The 13526-nt window shown below is 37.2% G+C and overlaps 1 protein-coding gene across 3 annotated transcripts in view; it reads right to left on the minus strand.

The window, feature by feature from the left end:
* Positions 1–1274: 1274 nt before the first annotated feature.
* slco4a1 (solute carrier organic anion transporter family, member 4A1) overlaps positions 1275–13526 on the minus strand; it is a 35481-nt gene continuing 23229 nt past the window's right edge. For all 3 annotated transcript variants that reach the window (XM_006804033.3, XM_006804034.3, XM_087834345.1), the window contains 7 exons: positions 12638–12792; positions 10072–10342; positions 8423–8573; positions 7069–7244; positions 6648–6712; positions 6392–6540; positions 1275–5619 (listed from right to left, as the gene is read on the minus strand). In XM_006804033.3, coding sequence (XP_006804096.1) covers positions 5449–5619; positions 6392–6540; positions 6648–6712; positions 7069–7244; positions 8423–8573; positions 10072–10342; positions 12638–12792 — 1138 coding nt within the window. In that variant the 3' untranslated portion in view covers positions 1275–5448. The remainder of the gene's footprint in view (positions 5620–6391; positions 6541–6647; positions 6713–7068; positions 7245–8422; positions 8574–10071; positions 10343–12637; positions 12793–13526) is intronic.

The raw sequence follows: 13526 nt of genomic DNA on the forward strand, positions 1-13526 counted from the left end.
GTCTTATGGAAAAGTAGTATTTATCTAATTTTTTTTTCCAATTTAGAAGTACAACTGCTGTGAAGAAAAGACTACTGAGACAGAAAAATAAGCAGGCAGACCATTGGAAATCCACACTTTGGTCTGCTCTGTCTTTGTGACACATGGAGTAAATGAGCAGATGGTTCTCTGTGTGTGTGGTTCTCACTGTAACGCACAGAGGAACCCTGTGATGGGGATACAGTTTATGATTTATACTGACTTTATTCAAGCTGGTTATCACAACACCCTGCATTGATATGTCATGCTACATAGATTTATGTAACTATTGTTTGTTCTTCTGCAGGCAAGTGAACCAAAACACACCTCTGGATGTTTTAGGACTTGAATGATAGAAAGCATCAGACCTTCCTTCCACAAACCTAAACTAAACTAACCTAAAAAGAACAAGCCAAATGTGTTTTTTAAGCAATCAAAACTTGTGCTGTGGCACCTTTTTTTTTAATTCTGTGAGTTATTTTTTATCAGTATTCTCTCTCCCCAAGCATTCGCAGCAGATGGCCGCCCCTCGCTGAGCCTGGTTCTGCCAGAAGTTTCTTCCTGTTAAAGGGGAGTTTTTCCTTCCCACTTTTGCCAAAGTGCTTGGTCACAGGGGATCATATGATTGTTGGGTTTTTCTCTGTATGTATTATTGTACAATCTACCTTACTATATAAAGCGCCTTGAGGCAACTGTTGTGATTTGACACTATATAAAGAAAATTTAATTGAATTAAAACTAGTGGTGATACTGTTTCCAAACCTTAGTTGATGTGTGTTATTGTAGAGTTTTTACCTCACAGTATAAAGATGATGTGACTGTTAATGTGATTTGGCACTAAATAAATAACATTTAATTGACCAACGTTGAATCTCTCTCACACACACAAAAAATACTTGAGACATAAAATAATCAGCTGTTCAGCTTTTGTAATTAGAAGAAAAACGACATCTATGAATCAGTCCATAAAAATATCATTATAAAAGAAAGAAAAAAAAAACAGTACCAAAAGAAAAAAAAGACAATATAAATTTATAAAGTTGTCAAAGCTTGAGAACTGATTAAAGAGCACAACAAGCAGGATTGCATATATACATTTACATCACAACCACACTCCTCAACATCAGCAGAGTACATAACAACAATGCTATCAGAGAAAAGACACAGAAAGGAGGAGAGTTTGTTTGTGTAGAAAGGGCAGCATTCTTGTTATTCATTGCAAAATTAATGCAAAAATAAAAACATGAGTGCTGACATATTATAAATAAATAATGAATTTAATGTCAGTGAATAAAAATTAAATACAAGAGTTTTTATGCAAAGCTGCTTTGGCACATTTACAGACAGTATTGTGATCATTAGATTCAAATCAGGGACAAAAATATTGCATGTTGTGCTAATTGAGCATCACCCTCAACATCCCAGTGTTCAACTTACCCTGTAAAAGGCTCTGTCACACCAGCATTTAAAACAGCCAAATGTGGGAGTAAAGAGTCTCCACAGAGCAAGGGTGGTTCTAGTTCCTCAACCAGTGAATTTCTACATCTACATAAAGGTACAGTGTGCAAAGTATCACCACTAGATGTCAGTAGATTGCAGGAAATTGTAATCAAACTGCTGATCAGATGGAAAGTGTGATTTTTAAGACATTTGAGCCTTACATTAGCGAGCATAAGGTTAGCTTATAACCAGCTGCTATTGTTTAGCTCACTTGTTTTTACTTGATAAGTAATTTAAAGAATTAAAAAAATAGCATACTCAGTATCTATGTGTATATTTATTTCAGTGTTTATTTAAGAATTAAATATTCTTTTTTTAATTAAATAACTTAAAAAATTATGGTGCCAAAGTCACTTCAATCAGGTAAATCTGCAGAACTTTTGTAATGGAACATTTGGCTTTGAGTTTAGATTACTTTGATTTCTAAATGTCTATATGGTATTAGAAGTCAGTATTGTAAGCATAGTTTGATCCACAGACTATATATTAACGATTAATGTAGTTTACTGGTCAAAAAGTACATCCAATGTGGATGTAGCTGCATTATTTCTAATTACCACCAGGGGGTGACTCATGTGGTTGCAAAAATAAGACTAGAACTCTGTGGGGAAAAGGGTTCTTTTCTGCCTTGATCTTGATATGATCACAATAATGACTTTTATGCTTTAAACGTTAATTTAACTTAAATTTAACTTTAACTTTTAATTATTAGCAGGGATGGGCATTTACATCAAAAATAGAACTTCATATTTACTGGTCTCCTTTTAACGATTCGTTGACAACTGCCAACCCCAATCTTCTTTCACATGATTGTGCATAGTTGTAGTAGACATGCACCATGCTAACTTTACCTTGTGTTTGCCCTGGTCCACATTGATGTTTTAGAACATTTTGTAAGTAGTGATGGGATTTCCAGCTTTTTTTAGAGCTCCGAACCGCGCCTAGCCTCCTGGAGCACTTCTGTTGTGTTTTGTACGTGTTTTGGAGTTTTTACGTGTTTTGGAGTTTGTACATGCTTTGTCTATAGGTGCCACCGTAAATATACTTTTATTTATTCACTCCACATAAAATGTAACAAATAAATCATATAATACAAAAAACAACTATTCACATTTCAACTTTTAACTATTTAAATTTTCAACTTTTTCCTTTTAAACAAATTTAAAGTGAAACAACACAAAACACTGCAAACCACAACACAATGAAATACAAATTAAAATATGAAAACAAAAAGAAGATGCACATTCTCTGTCATATGGGCCTGCATGAATAAACCTTCTGAATCCTTTATAATCTGCAACTGAAAATAGTTGTGGATGATTACTATACCTTTCTAATGTGATGTTGTCTCTTTCTCTGTCTCTCCCTCCTGCTCTGTTCCTGTGCGAGTGTAACTACCGCCCCTCCCCCCTCTTCCCAGCACAAAGCACAAGGCTCGCGTGAGGAGTGAAGTGGGAACAAAGTGCGAGAGAAAGAAAAAAAAACTTATTGCTCGTGATAAGGAGCCGGGTCGTGTCGTTCATGTCAAAAATCCGGCTCTAAGAGCAGTTTCGTTCGCGTCCGACACATCACTATTTCTAATCCACTAACGCCACCTTCTGGTTGTAGAGGTGCATTGCAAATTGAATGGTAAATGGACTGATTCTTATATTGCACTTTTCTACTCTCCCAGAGGACTCAACGAGCTTTATACAACATGCTACGTTTTTAAGTGCTTTCTAGCTAACATTCAGCTCCCCATTCATACAATTTAGGATTTAGCATCTTGCCCAAGGATATTCGACATGCAGACTGGGGCAGCCGGGGAGTGAACCACCAACCCTCCAGTCAGTAGATGACCTGCTCTACCTCCTGAGCTACAGCGACCCCAAGTGCCGGTAAAAACAAAGGAGTTTAATAACTAATAAGTGCTTTTGATTTAGGTTTCTAGCTTTCATGTTTTACAGGAATGATCAATTGTGCTTTTTGTGCCTAGACAAGTCAACAGGTTTTTGTGAAAAAGGTCTGTTGGTCATGGCACAAATTCTTGTGGCAAAGTTCATCACGTCTGAATAGGTTACAGATTTTAAATGCTGCCGTTAACACACATTTTCATTTGTTTTAAATGGGCAGCCAAACAATTTCAATGGGCAAGAAGCATTGAAGAAAATATTAATTAATTGTCAAACAGAGCAGTAATCTCTATACAGAACTCCCAATTTCATCTGAAATACATCATAGTTTTGTCTTTCTTGGTTTATTTCAAACTAATCTTTATTATAAGACCACAAGTGGTGCAACTCTTCTTTGTGCATGTCCAAGTAACTATATAGATATGCATGTGCTTTTCTAATGGAAAATACATTTGTGCTGCTATACTGGTGTGGTTATATTAATATATATAATATCCTGATAGTATACTGCACCTTCAGCTTTTTAGACAATTTATTGTGTTTTGAAATAAATCTGAACATTTAAGTGGCATTAACCATCAGGTTACCCTCAGTAACCTACACAGACATAATGTTGTTTTAGAATTTACCACCAGTAATTAGAATATATCACTTAAAAAGGGCATTTGGATTGTTGTGTGGGTTGTGTTGTGTGCCCTTCAAATTGTGATTATCTTGTTTCCTTTATTTGCTCTTAAGTTGTAGCTAAGAGTAAATAAAGTGCCTCCAGTCAGCCTGCAGTAAACTGATTTTGCCTGACAGATTTTAGAAAGAGAGAAAAAGAGCCCTGCGTCAGTATATGTAACTCTCTGGTGACAAGGGCATAAAACTATTTTTAGCACTCTGAACGTGAATGTGACCACAGTAGCCTTAATTCCTGTGAATAGAAACAAGTTTAAAACAACCAAAACTCAAACTGAGAAAGTAAACAGAAAGTACCTTGGACAGCAAGGTGACTATAATCACTGTAAGTGAGGATGGAGGATGATAAAGCATCTCTGAGGACACGCCCACTGAAGCAGCATTTTATTACTCTACCGTTTATTGTAGAGTAGCTAATGGAGTGAAGGGAAAAAAAATCAAGCATAGAGTAATTTCAGCAAAGTCATGAAGCTAAGGTTAGTTACTGACATGGCAGACCACAATGCTGGAATCCCTTTAGGACAAGACCTGTGGATAACTGTGGTGATAGCACTGCACAGATCTTTCTATCTGCTGTGACATATCTTAAAATGATTTACCAATAACTGTCCAAATCATAGTATCCAAAACCAGAAGAGATTTACCTAAGAAGACTGGAGGCTGTATTTAATCTTTAAGAAGTTCATTAAAGTACAGAATTAAGGTTCTAAATAGTCTTACATTTCAAAACATCAAAAACGTGTTGTGCATTTGTTAATGTGGGATTGATGGGAAGATTGATGAGAAAAATAAGGCAATATTTCCCTTTTGAATGTCTAAAAAGTGAGTGTAGGTATGAGCCTTTTACGACTTTTGGCTTTAAATGACTCAAGCAATATGAAGTTAATTTGGTTTTATTAATACTGGCTGTGGGATCTCGTAGAGTATAACGTGCCATTGCTTTGTCTGTAGGGAAAAAAAACAAAATATGTAATTTAGTTCCAGTAATGTGGAAAATAACCGGTATAAATGCTTTTTTTTGTTCACACTGTAAACGCTTCGTATACCACAAAGGTCTGAGGTGTTTCATTGGTTCTTGAGGATTATTGAATTATGAAACACAAATGTCATGAACCTCACACTGTAAGGAGTCAATTGAACTGATTATAGAGATCTGTAGAATTTTAGTACATAAAAAAACTACATAAAAACCTGTGTGGCTTGGCCCTGCTACGAAACACTCACACCCACGCGTTCATAGCAGGGTTTTCTGTCAAGATAGCAGCATGTTAGACGTAAGTCATGGTGTTTTTTGTGTGTGCATGAAGGCATTCTGGGGGTGTTTGTCACATACACATACACAAGATGATCCCTGCCATCATAGCCTGGCATGCAGGTTGACAATAACGCCGTCCTCAGGGAGATCTTTGACAGGAAGGTCGCTCAAGTGTTCCATGCTATGGTCCGTGTTCTCGCAGCTGCTTTGTGGTGACTCTGGGGGAGGCTGGTACAGGATACTGGCTACCAGGAAAAAGATGGTCCCCAAAACCTGAAACAGAGGAGGAATAAAGATGTGAAAAAGATCAAAATATGACAAATTTGCACAACTAATTCAAAGTTACTGACATACAGTCGGTCAGTGGAATGTCAAAAAATTAGCTATAGCATAGTAAAGCAATATCATTTTAATTGAAGACATTTAACAAAATATTACACTAATCACTAAAGAATTGTCTGCTATGCCTCCTCTGTGCCAATAAAATGAGTGGACAAAGCAAAAAAAAATTAAGAATATTAATTAAACTAAAAAACAAACAAAAACAAAACTGAGAACACTGAAATGCTAATGTTGGTATAGTCAGAGGTTTATATACACTCATGGCTATGAATGTCACGGAAAATTTGGCCTTTTAATGATTTCTTTAAACTGTTCTTTTTCTTTATTTAAGAGTGCGATGATTCTGCAGCATACATATTTAAAGAGTTTAAAAAACAGGAACTGGGTGGAATACATATACATACATTCACTTAAATCACTCAGTAAGTGTTGCTTACAATGTATTTGAACTTGTCAAGGCCAATACCTATTAATATCCTGTTAGTGATTTTGATTGAAAAATAGAAACTGTTATGAATAGTATTGCATGCAAAGTATGTTTGTTTTAAACTTAGCTACTTGGTTATCTTGGAAAATATTTAGTAACCCTATCTGGTTTTATATTTCATTAAAAAAAAACACTATAAAAACATAAATGGTTAAAAGACATTTGGGAGTGAAAAAAATCCATCAAACAACCTGTTAGCCTGTGAATCATTAATACCTTATAGAGGATTCCAGCTACTAGCGTGTACTGGCTCATGGCTGAATTGTGATAAAGGTAGCAGGATCCCTGCTCGCCACACTTATCCTGCCACATTAAGCAGGATAGGTCAATCACTGAGCCAAAGGCTATGGGTCCTGGAATACCACCTGCGAGAAAAAAAAAAAAGAGACAAAATGGCAGAACATAAAGCATTTTGATTTTGCATGGGCATCTGTGTAAAAGTTAATCTAAATAAAGAATGCACTTGGCCTACCAAGTGTGCGCACTACAATCCACTGGATACCAAGTCCGAAGGATCTCTGACTGTCAGGTACACACCTATGGAGGGCAGGGTTAGCCAGACATATTAGAATCAGAAACAGAACACTTTATTAATCGCTAAGGAAATTATGTGGTTAGAGTTGCTTAGAGACAATAATAACAGTAGCATGCTGAACTAAACAAATAATACAATAATTTATTAATTATCAATTTTATTTATAGTGTCTCAAGGTGCTTAAATGTATTATTAAAAATGTATTGTTTATTTTATTCACCGATTCAAATTATACTATAACTTTGTTAAAGATAGACAGTTTAAGAAATACTTTGAAGCTTAGAGCTCAAATGAATGACATTAATAAATGAAACAGAGTGTGATACATACATTCAGAGGTTTAACTGTGGCCACCTACCTGAGTGTGGCAGTGAGTGCTGGGATGCTACAAAGGAAGGTGAAGCTGATAATGATGAAAAGTAAGGAGAGGAAAGCTGGCATGTGATGGCAGGAGCTGCCACACTTCCCTGCCAGAGCGAAGCCTTCCTCACCCCATGACACATTACCCACCACACAGCTACATCCAGAGTACACCTAGAGGCGAAAACATAAGCCTGATATAAATGTATAATGTATAACTGCTGAAACACACTTCAGTCTCCACATACAGTAGGCTATATAGTTATTGAACACGTTGCCGGTTTTCTAAGTTAATTTCTAAACGTAGTATTGACATGAAATTCTCCCCAAATGTTGATAACAACCCAACCAAATTACACATGCAAGAAATCAAACCATATAGATGTCCATAAATTAATATATGTGTGTAATAATGAGAATGGACCAGTCCATGAAAATGCTTACTACTATGTATTTAATACTTCATACATAAGCCTTTGTAGGTGATGATGGCTTTAAGACACACCCTGTATGGAGAAACTAGTCACATGCATTGCTCAGGTGTGATTTTGTAATTTTCGTTAACTTTATCTGTATTGTTATTTTAAGGTTGGAACTGACTCTAAAAGAGCACATTGTAACATCGTTTCCCTTTGTGTGTCCCCTCTATGTTGTCTTGCAGGTCCCTGGTAGGAACTGGACAATCTTTGCTTCTATCAACAGCCGGCCCGTCTTCTCTTTCTTTTTGGGATATCTTCTGATGTATTACTTTAGGTAAACAAAACCTTATATTTACTCTATCATTCAAACACCTATTTGACTGCTGATAGCACACAAACCACATCTCTGGGACACCAGTGGATTTGACTAGACAGCAGAGAATTTCTATCATAAAAATCAGAATAATCATTTATAAATATATTATGAAGTATATACAATCTTGTATCTAACCATGTAATCAGTATGCAGTTATTCTCTTTTAAGTCTCTTCTAAGATATGATATAATCCTAAACATTGTACATAATTTCATATTTGCAATATTTTTTTTGCATCTCTGTCAATAAAATGCACTTTTTGCACTGCAGTATGTGGCTCTGCTGCAAAATTCAGCTTTTTTTCTAAAATGTATCAATGAAAGTGAGCCACAGATGATTGTGCATTTTTCTGCTCCTGAGTTTGAAATAATTGTAAAATAACTCAATATTTTAAAACAGTCAGATTGCATCATTTCTGCAAAAGAAAAGATTTTAGCTTATCAGACACATATGTGTATCACAAAGCCATCCCCTGTAAAAGCTCAGGCTTTCTGCTATTTCCCAATCTGTCTAAAAATATGGTGTAATTTCCCCTGTGAGCAAAGTGTGAGCGATACCTGTTTGCCCGTTGAGAGTTGGGTGTGGTTAATGGAGGTGCAGCCAGCATGGCAAGGGGAGTAATACATCACACTGTCTGCCCCACACACTGGGTTGTAGAGCTCTCTGACACAACTACAGCCTGCATTACAGCCCACATCTAAGGAAGAGCTGCAGTTAGGAGGGAGAGAAAGAAGGACAGAAATGAGAGGAAACAAATGAGGGGAAAGCGTGATAGAACTGATGAGGATACATCACTAGAGCTCAGTATTAGAATGAACCACTGATTACTGTTCCAGTGATTGATGCTCACAATAAACAAAGCAAGTTAAATTACAAAGTTTTTTCTTACACTGAGCCAAAAGAGCAAGTCACAAAGTCTAAACGTTTTCTAAACTCTTTGTTTCAGATTGTTGTTCTACTTTTTGTTCTATGTAAGAGAATAAATGTCATATAAACAGCTCTGTCTGCAAGCACAGAAGACTTCCAATCTGCTGATCAAACATTCTGTCAAGGCCAGTGAGAAGAAAGCTTGCTTACAGGAGCAATGTGCCCATTGATAAATGGGTGTGTGGAGATTAAGTAAAAAGAAACTGTTAACTACAACTAGTGTTTCTGCATGTACTCGAGCCGCACACATGCTCAGGGTACATTAGTCTTGGCCTTGTGTCCATCTGCAGAGTACAATACATCCTAAGTGGTAAAGCACAAATCCCCAAACTAATTAACCCTATAAGTTCAGAGTCATCATTGGAGTTAACCTGAACCTAAGAACACTTTGCAATCAGAAAATGTAATTTTACTTTTTATTAAACTGTTCTCCTAAGTCTTGGCAATCAAGGGACATTCTAATGCATCTGCCTGACATTCCTCTCATTCAGATCAGTGATTATAATGGTTGGACTTGGATTTTTTTAAAAGGCCTATCAGAATGTCTGTGGACAATATCCCAATGCTTTGCAAAGGTATCTTACTGTCCTGGAACTAAAGCAATACTTATATTCACTGGGTGAGTAGGCAGCAAGTGCAAGAACATCTGAAATAATCTCTGATATGGCTGGATGGTATGGCACTGAGAAACATTGTGGTAAAAGATATCCAAATGCAATATGATTGGATTTATTTCAATTTAATATTATATTAAATGCTTTTGTTAATATTTAATAAGTTAATATTTAATAAAAGCAGTAATACTATATAACAGCCTTTTATTTTAAGGTAGCAATTTTTGTTTCCTTCTTAAATCTAAAGGGTAGCTGGCTTATTCCACTGCACTGCAGCTCAACACAAACAAAGTCCCTGTTTACATTTACACTGATATAAAACTTTTCTGCTCATTTGAAGCTATAACATGACAGTGAACACAATTTACCACAGTGCACCAATACCTCAAGTGTGACTTAAAGTCCAAAGTAATTTCTGGCCAGATATAATTAATTTGGTATGGGCTGGCTTGTGTTCACATGGCAGCAGTAAAGAGGAACCACGAGGGAGGAACCTCAGAGAAAACATTACCTAGCACAGAGACTGTGAGATGAATGTAAAACTTACCTGGTCAGATCTGACAGACAGGTACATTAACTTCTTGTAGATTAAAACTAACAACAGTCAGAACCAATTTAACTTAAAGAAATCATAACTAAAATAACGAGTTCTATACACAGCTTACCTGTTTCTGAGGTACAGTTTACTTGGGCTGTCATACACATTTTTGTACAGGTCCAGTTGCTGTTTAGTCTTCAGACCAGACTGGTAAGGCACTGTGACACCAGCCATGGGCACGTTGGGGCAGTGGATGACAAAGATGAAGATGGCGAGCAGACTGACCATAGCACACATCATGCAGAAGCGGATGATACCTCGACACCGCAGGTTCAACTTCTTTACAATGTAGCCACCCAAGAAGGTGCCCCCACCTCCTGCTGGTACCACCATATATCCTGAGAGAAAAAGAATAAAAGCATAACGGATCAATGTTGTTGATATATGAAAGATTCCCATCTGTCCAACAGAGGAGCAAGACCTCCAGACTTAAAGAGGCATAAAATGATCCCAAACCATGAGCCATGTAATATTTATGTCATCTGTAGTTTTTTGGGGGTATCAGGGAGAAATGTGATCATGTTGTGCTGCTCGTTGTGGAGGAAGACTGATTGATGATAATCATTCACCGCCCATGATTAGTAAAGAGGAAGTGAGGGCAGCTATGAAGAGGATGAGGAGTGGAAAGGCAGTTTATACAGATGACATACCTGTGGAGGTATGCAGATATGAAGGAGAGAAAGCAGTGGACTTTTTAATTAGATTGTTTAACGCAATCCTGGAGAGTGACAGGATGCCAGAAGAAGAAGTGTGCGAGTACCAATTTTCAGGAACAATGTGCAGAGCAGGTGATGTGCAAAACTGTAGTAATGCTGATGATGATCAATGAATAGCAGTAAGCAGCAGTAAATAGATTAATTTAAATGTCTGTGGTCAACAACCCAAAGCAACGAGCAGTGGAAAAGAGAAGTGAAAAGGAAAGTGCAAGCAGCATGGATTTGTGACTGAAGGATAGCAGCAATAGTGAAACGGTGGCACTGACAAAAGGGTGTGCAGACTGTGATCAGCTGACCTGTGCTGCAATTTCCATAGTCAGCGGTCTACGTGGATTTAGTCAACTGAATTCAACTAGATATAAATAGATGTTTCACTAGCTTTGTGGCCAATTTTCCAGATATTACAAAAAGGGAGAAACACCTTATGATGACCTTAAATTGATGTCCCTTGATGTCAGCCAGCGACAACACCCTAGATCAGGGATGTCGAACTCCAGGCCTCGAGGGCCGGTGTCCTGCAGGTTTTAGATCTCACCCTGGGTCAACACACCTGAATCACATGATTAGTTCATTACCAGGCTTCTGGAGAACTTCAACACATGTTGAGGAAGTAATTTAGCCATTTAAATCAGCTGTGTTGGATCAAGGACACATCTAAAACCTGCAGGACACCGGCCCTCGAGGCCTGGAGTTCGACACCTGTGCCCTAGATGCAACCAGTCCACCGCAGTGCATCACTGTAAACTTTGGCAGTAATTAGTTTGTCTGGTATTTTCATGCACCTTTGAATAACACTGTATAGTTGTTGTATCTTCTACCTGGGAGATACAACAACTATACAGTTAGCTCCAAGACACATTATGTGACAAACTACACAAAAACTATTGATGTGTTTGGTGACATTTGTTAGGCTGTTTGGATGCTGGAACGCCCTTCTGGATCATTCTGACCTACTTTAAACCCCGACAATACAGTTGACTTGAATGTTGGAAAGCTACCAATGCTGACACAGGTTTACTAGGTAATTAATAACTAGTTGGCTAACTGCCCTGTACTATAGACAGTAAGTGTTCTACATTTTGACCTGTGAATCATACACCGTGAGTATCATACCATTTTATATTACGTGATTAATATTCTGAATCACATTGTGCAGTAATTTAAAAGTAGAATGAAAAATATGCAGCTTTTATATTCAGATATGAGTTTGCCAAGAAAGATACTCAAAGTAATTACAAATGGCTTATTAAATTATGAGATTAACTCTAGAATTAATAGCTGACCTTGGATACTAAATTCAGTATTTTACTTTGTGAGAAACTTGCAGTTATAGTTTCAGCAGAGGTGCTAATGTTAGCTAACATTTCCCAAAGGTAAGATTGGATTTGATCGCCAAAACCAAACGATCCCTCCATGATTTACATATTCTACAGCAGGTGACAGTAGTTTTCCCTTTATAGTCAAATTGCTCTTTAGCCTAGCATATTACATTCAGTAAAACAGTATTGTTCCTTGTTTCTCTTTAACATTGTTACTAGCAAAAACTACTATCTGACCTATATGATATTTTGTATTTTTTTGTATTCATTTTGTATTCATGTAGAGGTTGTGCTGCATTTGTTGACCTTCTAGACTATGATTATCTAGTATCTTCTCTTACTAGCAGTTTATGTATGGCACTGACAAAAGGGTCAGTGCCACCAGCATAAGAGGCACTAAGGGAAGGGTCTATGATTGAACAAAAGCACCTAAACCTTCAAATTTTCACAAAAAATAGATTCTCTCTTTTAGATCAGTGTTATTTCACAAGCTGTTGTGAAGATCTCATTTTCTAAGGTTCAATAAATAAAGTAATACAATGAGATAAATGCATAGTGAAAGTTGCCCATGTGATGGGCCTCTTTACTTTTCACTCACCAAACCATGTGGCAGCCTCTGATGCACTGAGACTGAACTGTGATTCCAAGAACTTTGGACCAAAAGTGGACATGCCAGCAATGAGGGTGGCCTCAGTAGCCCCAGCCAAACACAGGAACAGGAAGGTGGGGTTTTTTAGGAGAAGCAGCACAGATCTGGAAATACACAGTAAGAGAGAGAGGGTGAGTGTCAGGGGGCATCGATGTGTGCAGCCACTGTGACTGAACAAACCTGAGCTTCCTTTTTCATTAATGCACCCTGCTCTAATCTCAAGATGTTCTTAATATAGAGCAGATACACACTGCTGTAAATCCAAAGACATATAATCAAGTTACATAACGTATCATGTAACTCTCTGTAATCTCCACAGAGACAGAGTAATAGATGTGATCACAGTAAGCTTATAGTATATATGGTTGTGAAATGGAAAGGAGCAATACTGTCACTCATTTGTGCTGTTCTGCATTCATAGCTGCCTGTCGTTGCTTTAGGATGACAGTAAACTTATTAACATTAAGGTTTTCTGTGACATTTTAGAGGTGAATTTGCATGGTGAACTAATCCTTGCATAAGCCACACTGATAAACCTGAGCTACATAATGCCAATGAGAAACAGCAGTAAAACCAGTACCAGTGGTAAGAGAGCCCACATGTGGTTCAAGATGGCTGTCTCCCAGAACAGCAACATGGGGCTTAGGTTGAAAGAACTGCAGGCTTCATTAAAAGTAATAATTGCTACATGTAATGAACTAAAAACTAAAACTAATTAATCTGTATGGTTCTTTTGTTAAGCCAACTAGCCACTTTTCATGTAAAAAGACAAGGAGATGCAAACAATAGTTTGCATTGGAAAAAAGTGGAGACCCTTTGCAGCGACAAAACAGATTTT

This window comes from Neolamprologus brichardi, chromosome 20 (genome assembly GCF_056152115.1).
Source record: "Neolamprologus brichardi isolate AB-2024 chromosome 20, ASM5615211v1, whole genome shotgun sequence".
In the NCBI taxonomy this organism is placed as follows: domain Eukaryota; kingdom Metazoa; phylum Chordata; class Actinopteri; order Cichliformes; family Cichlidae; genus Neolamprologus; species Neolamprologus brichardi.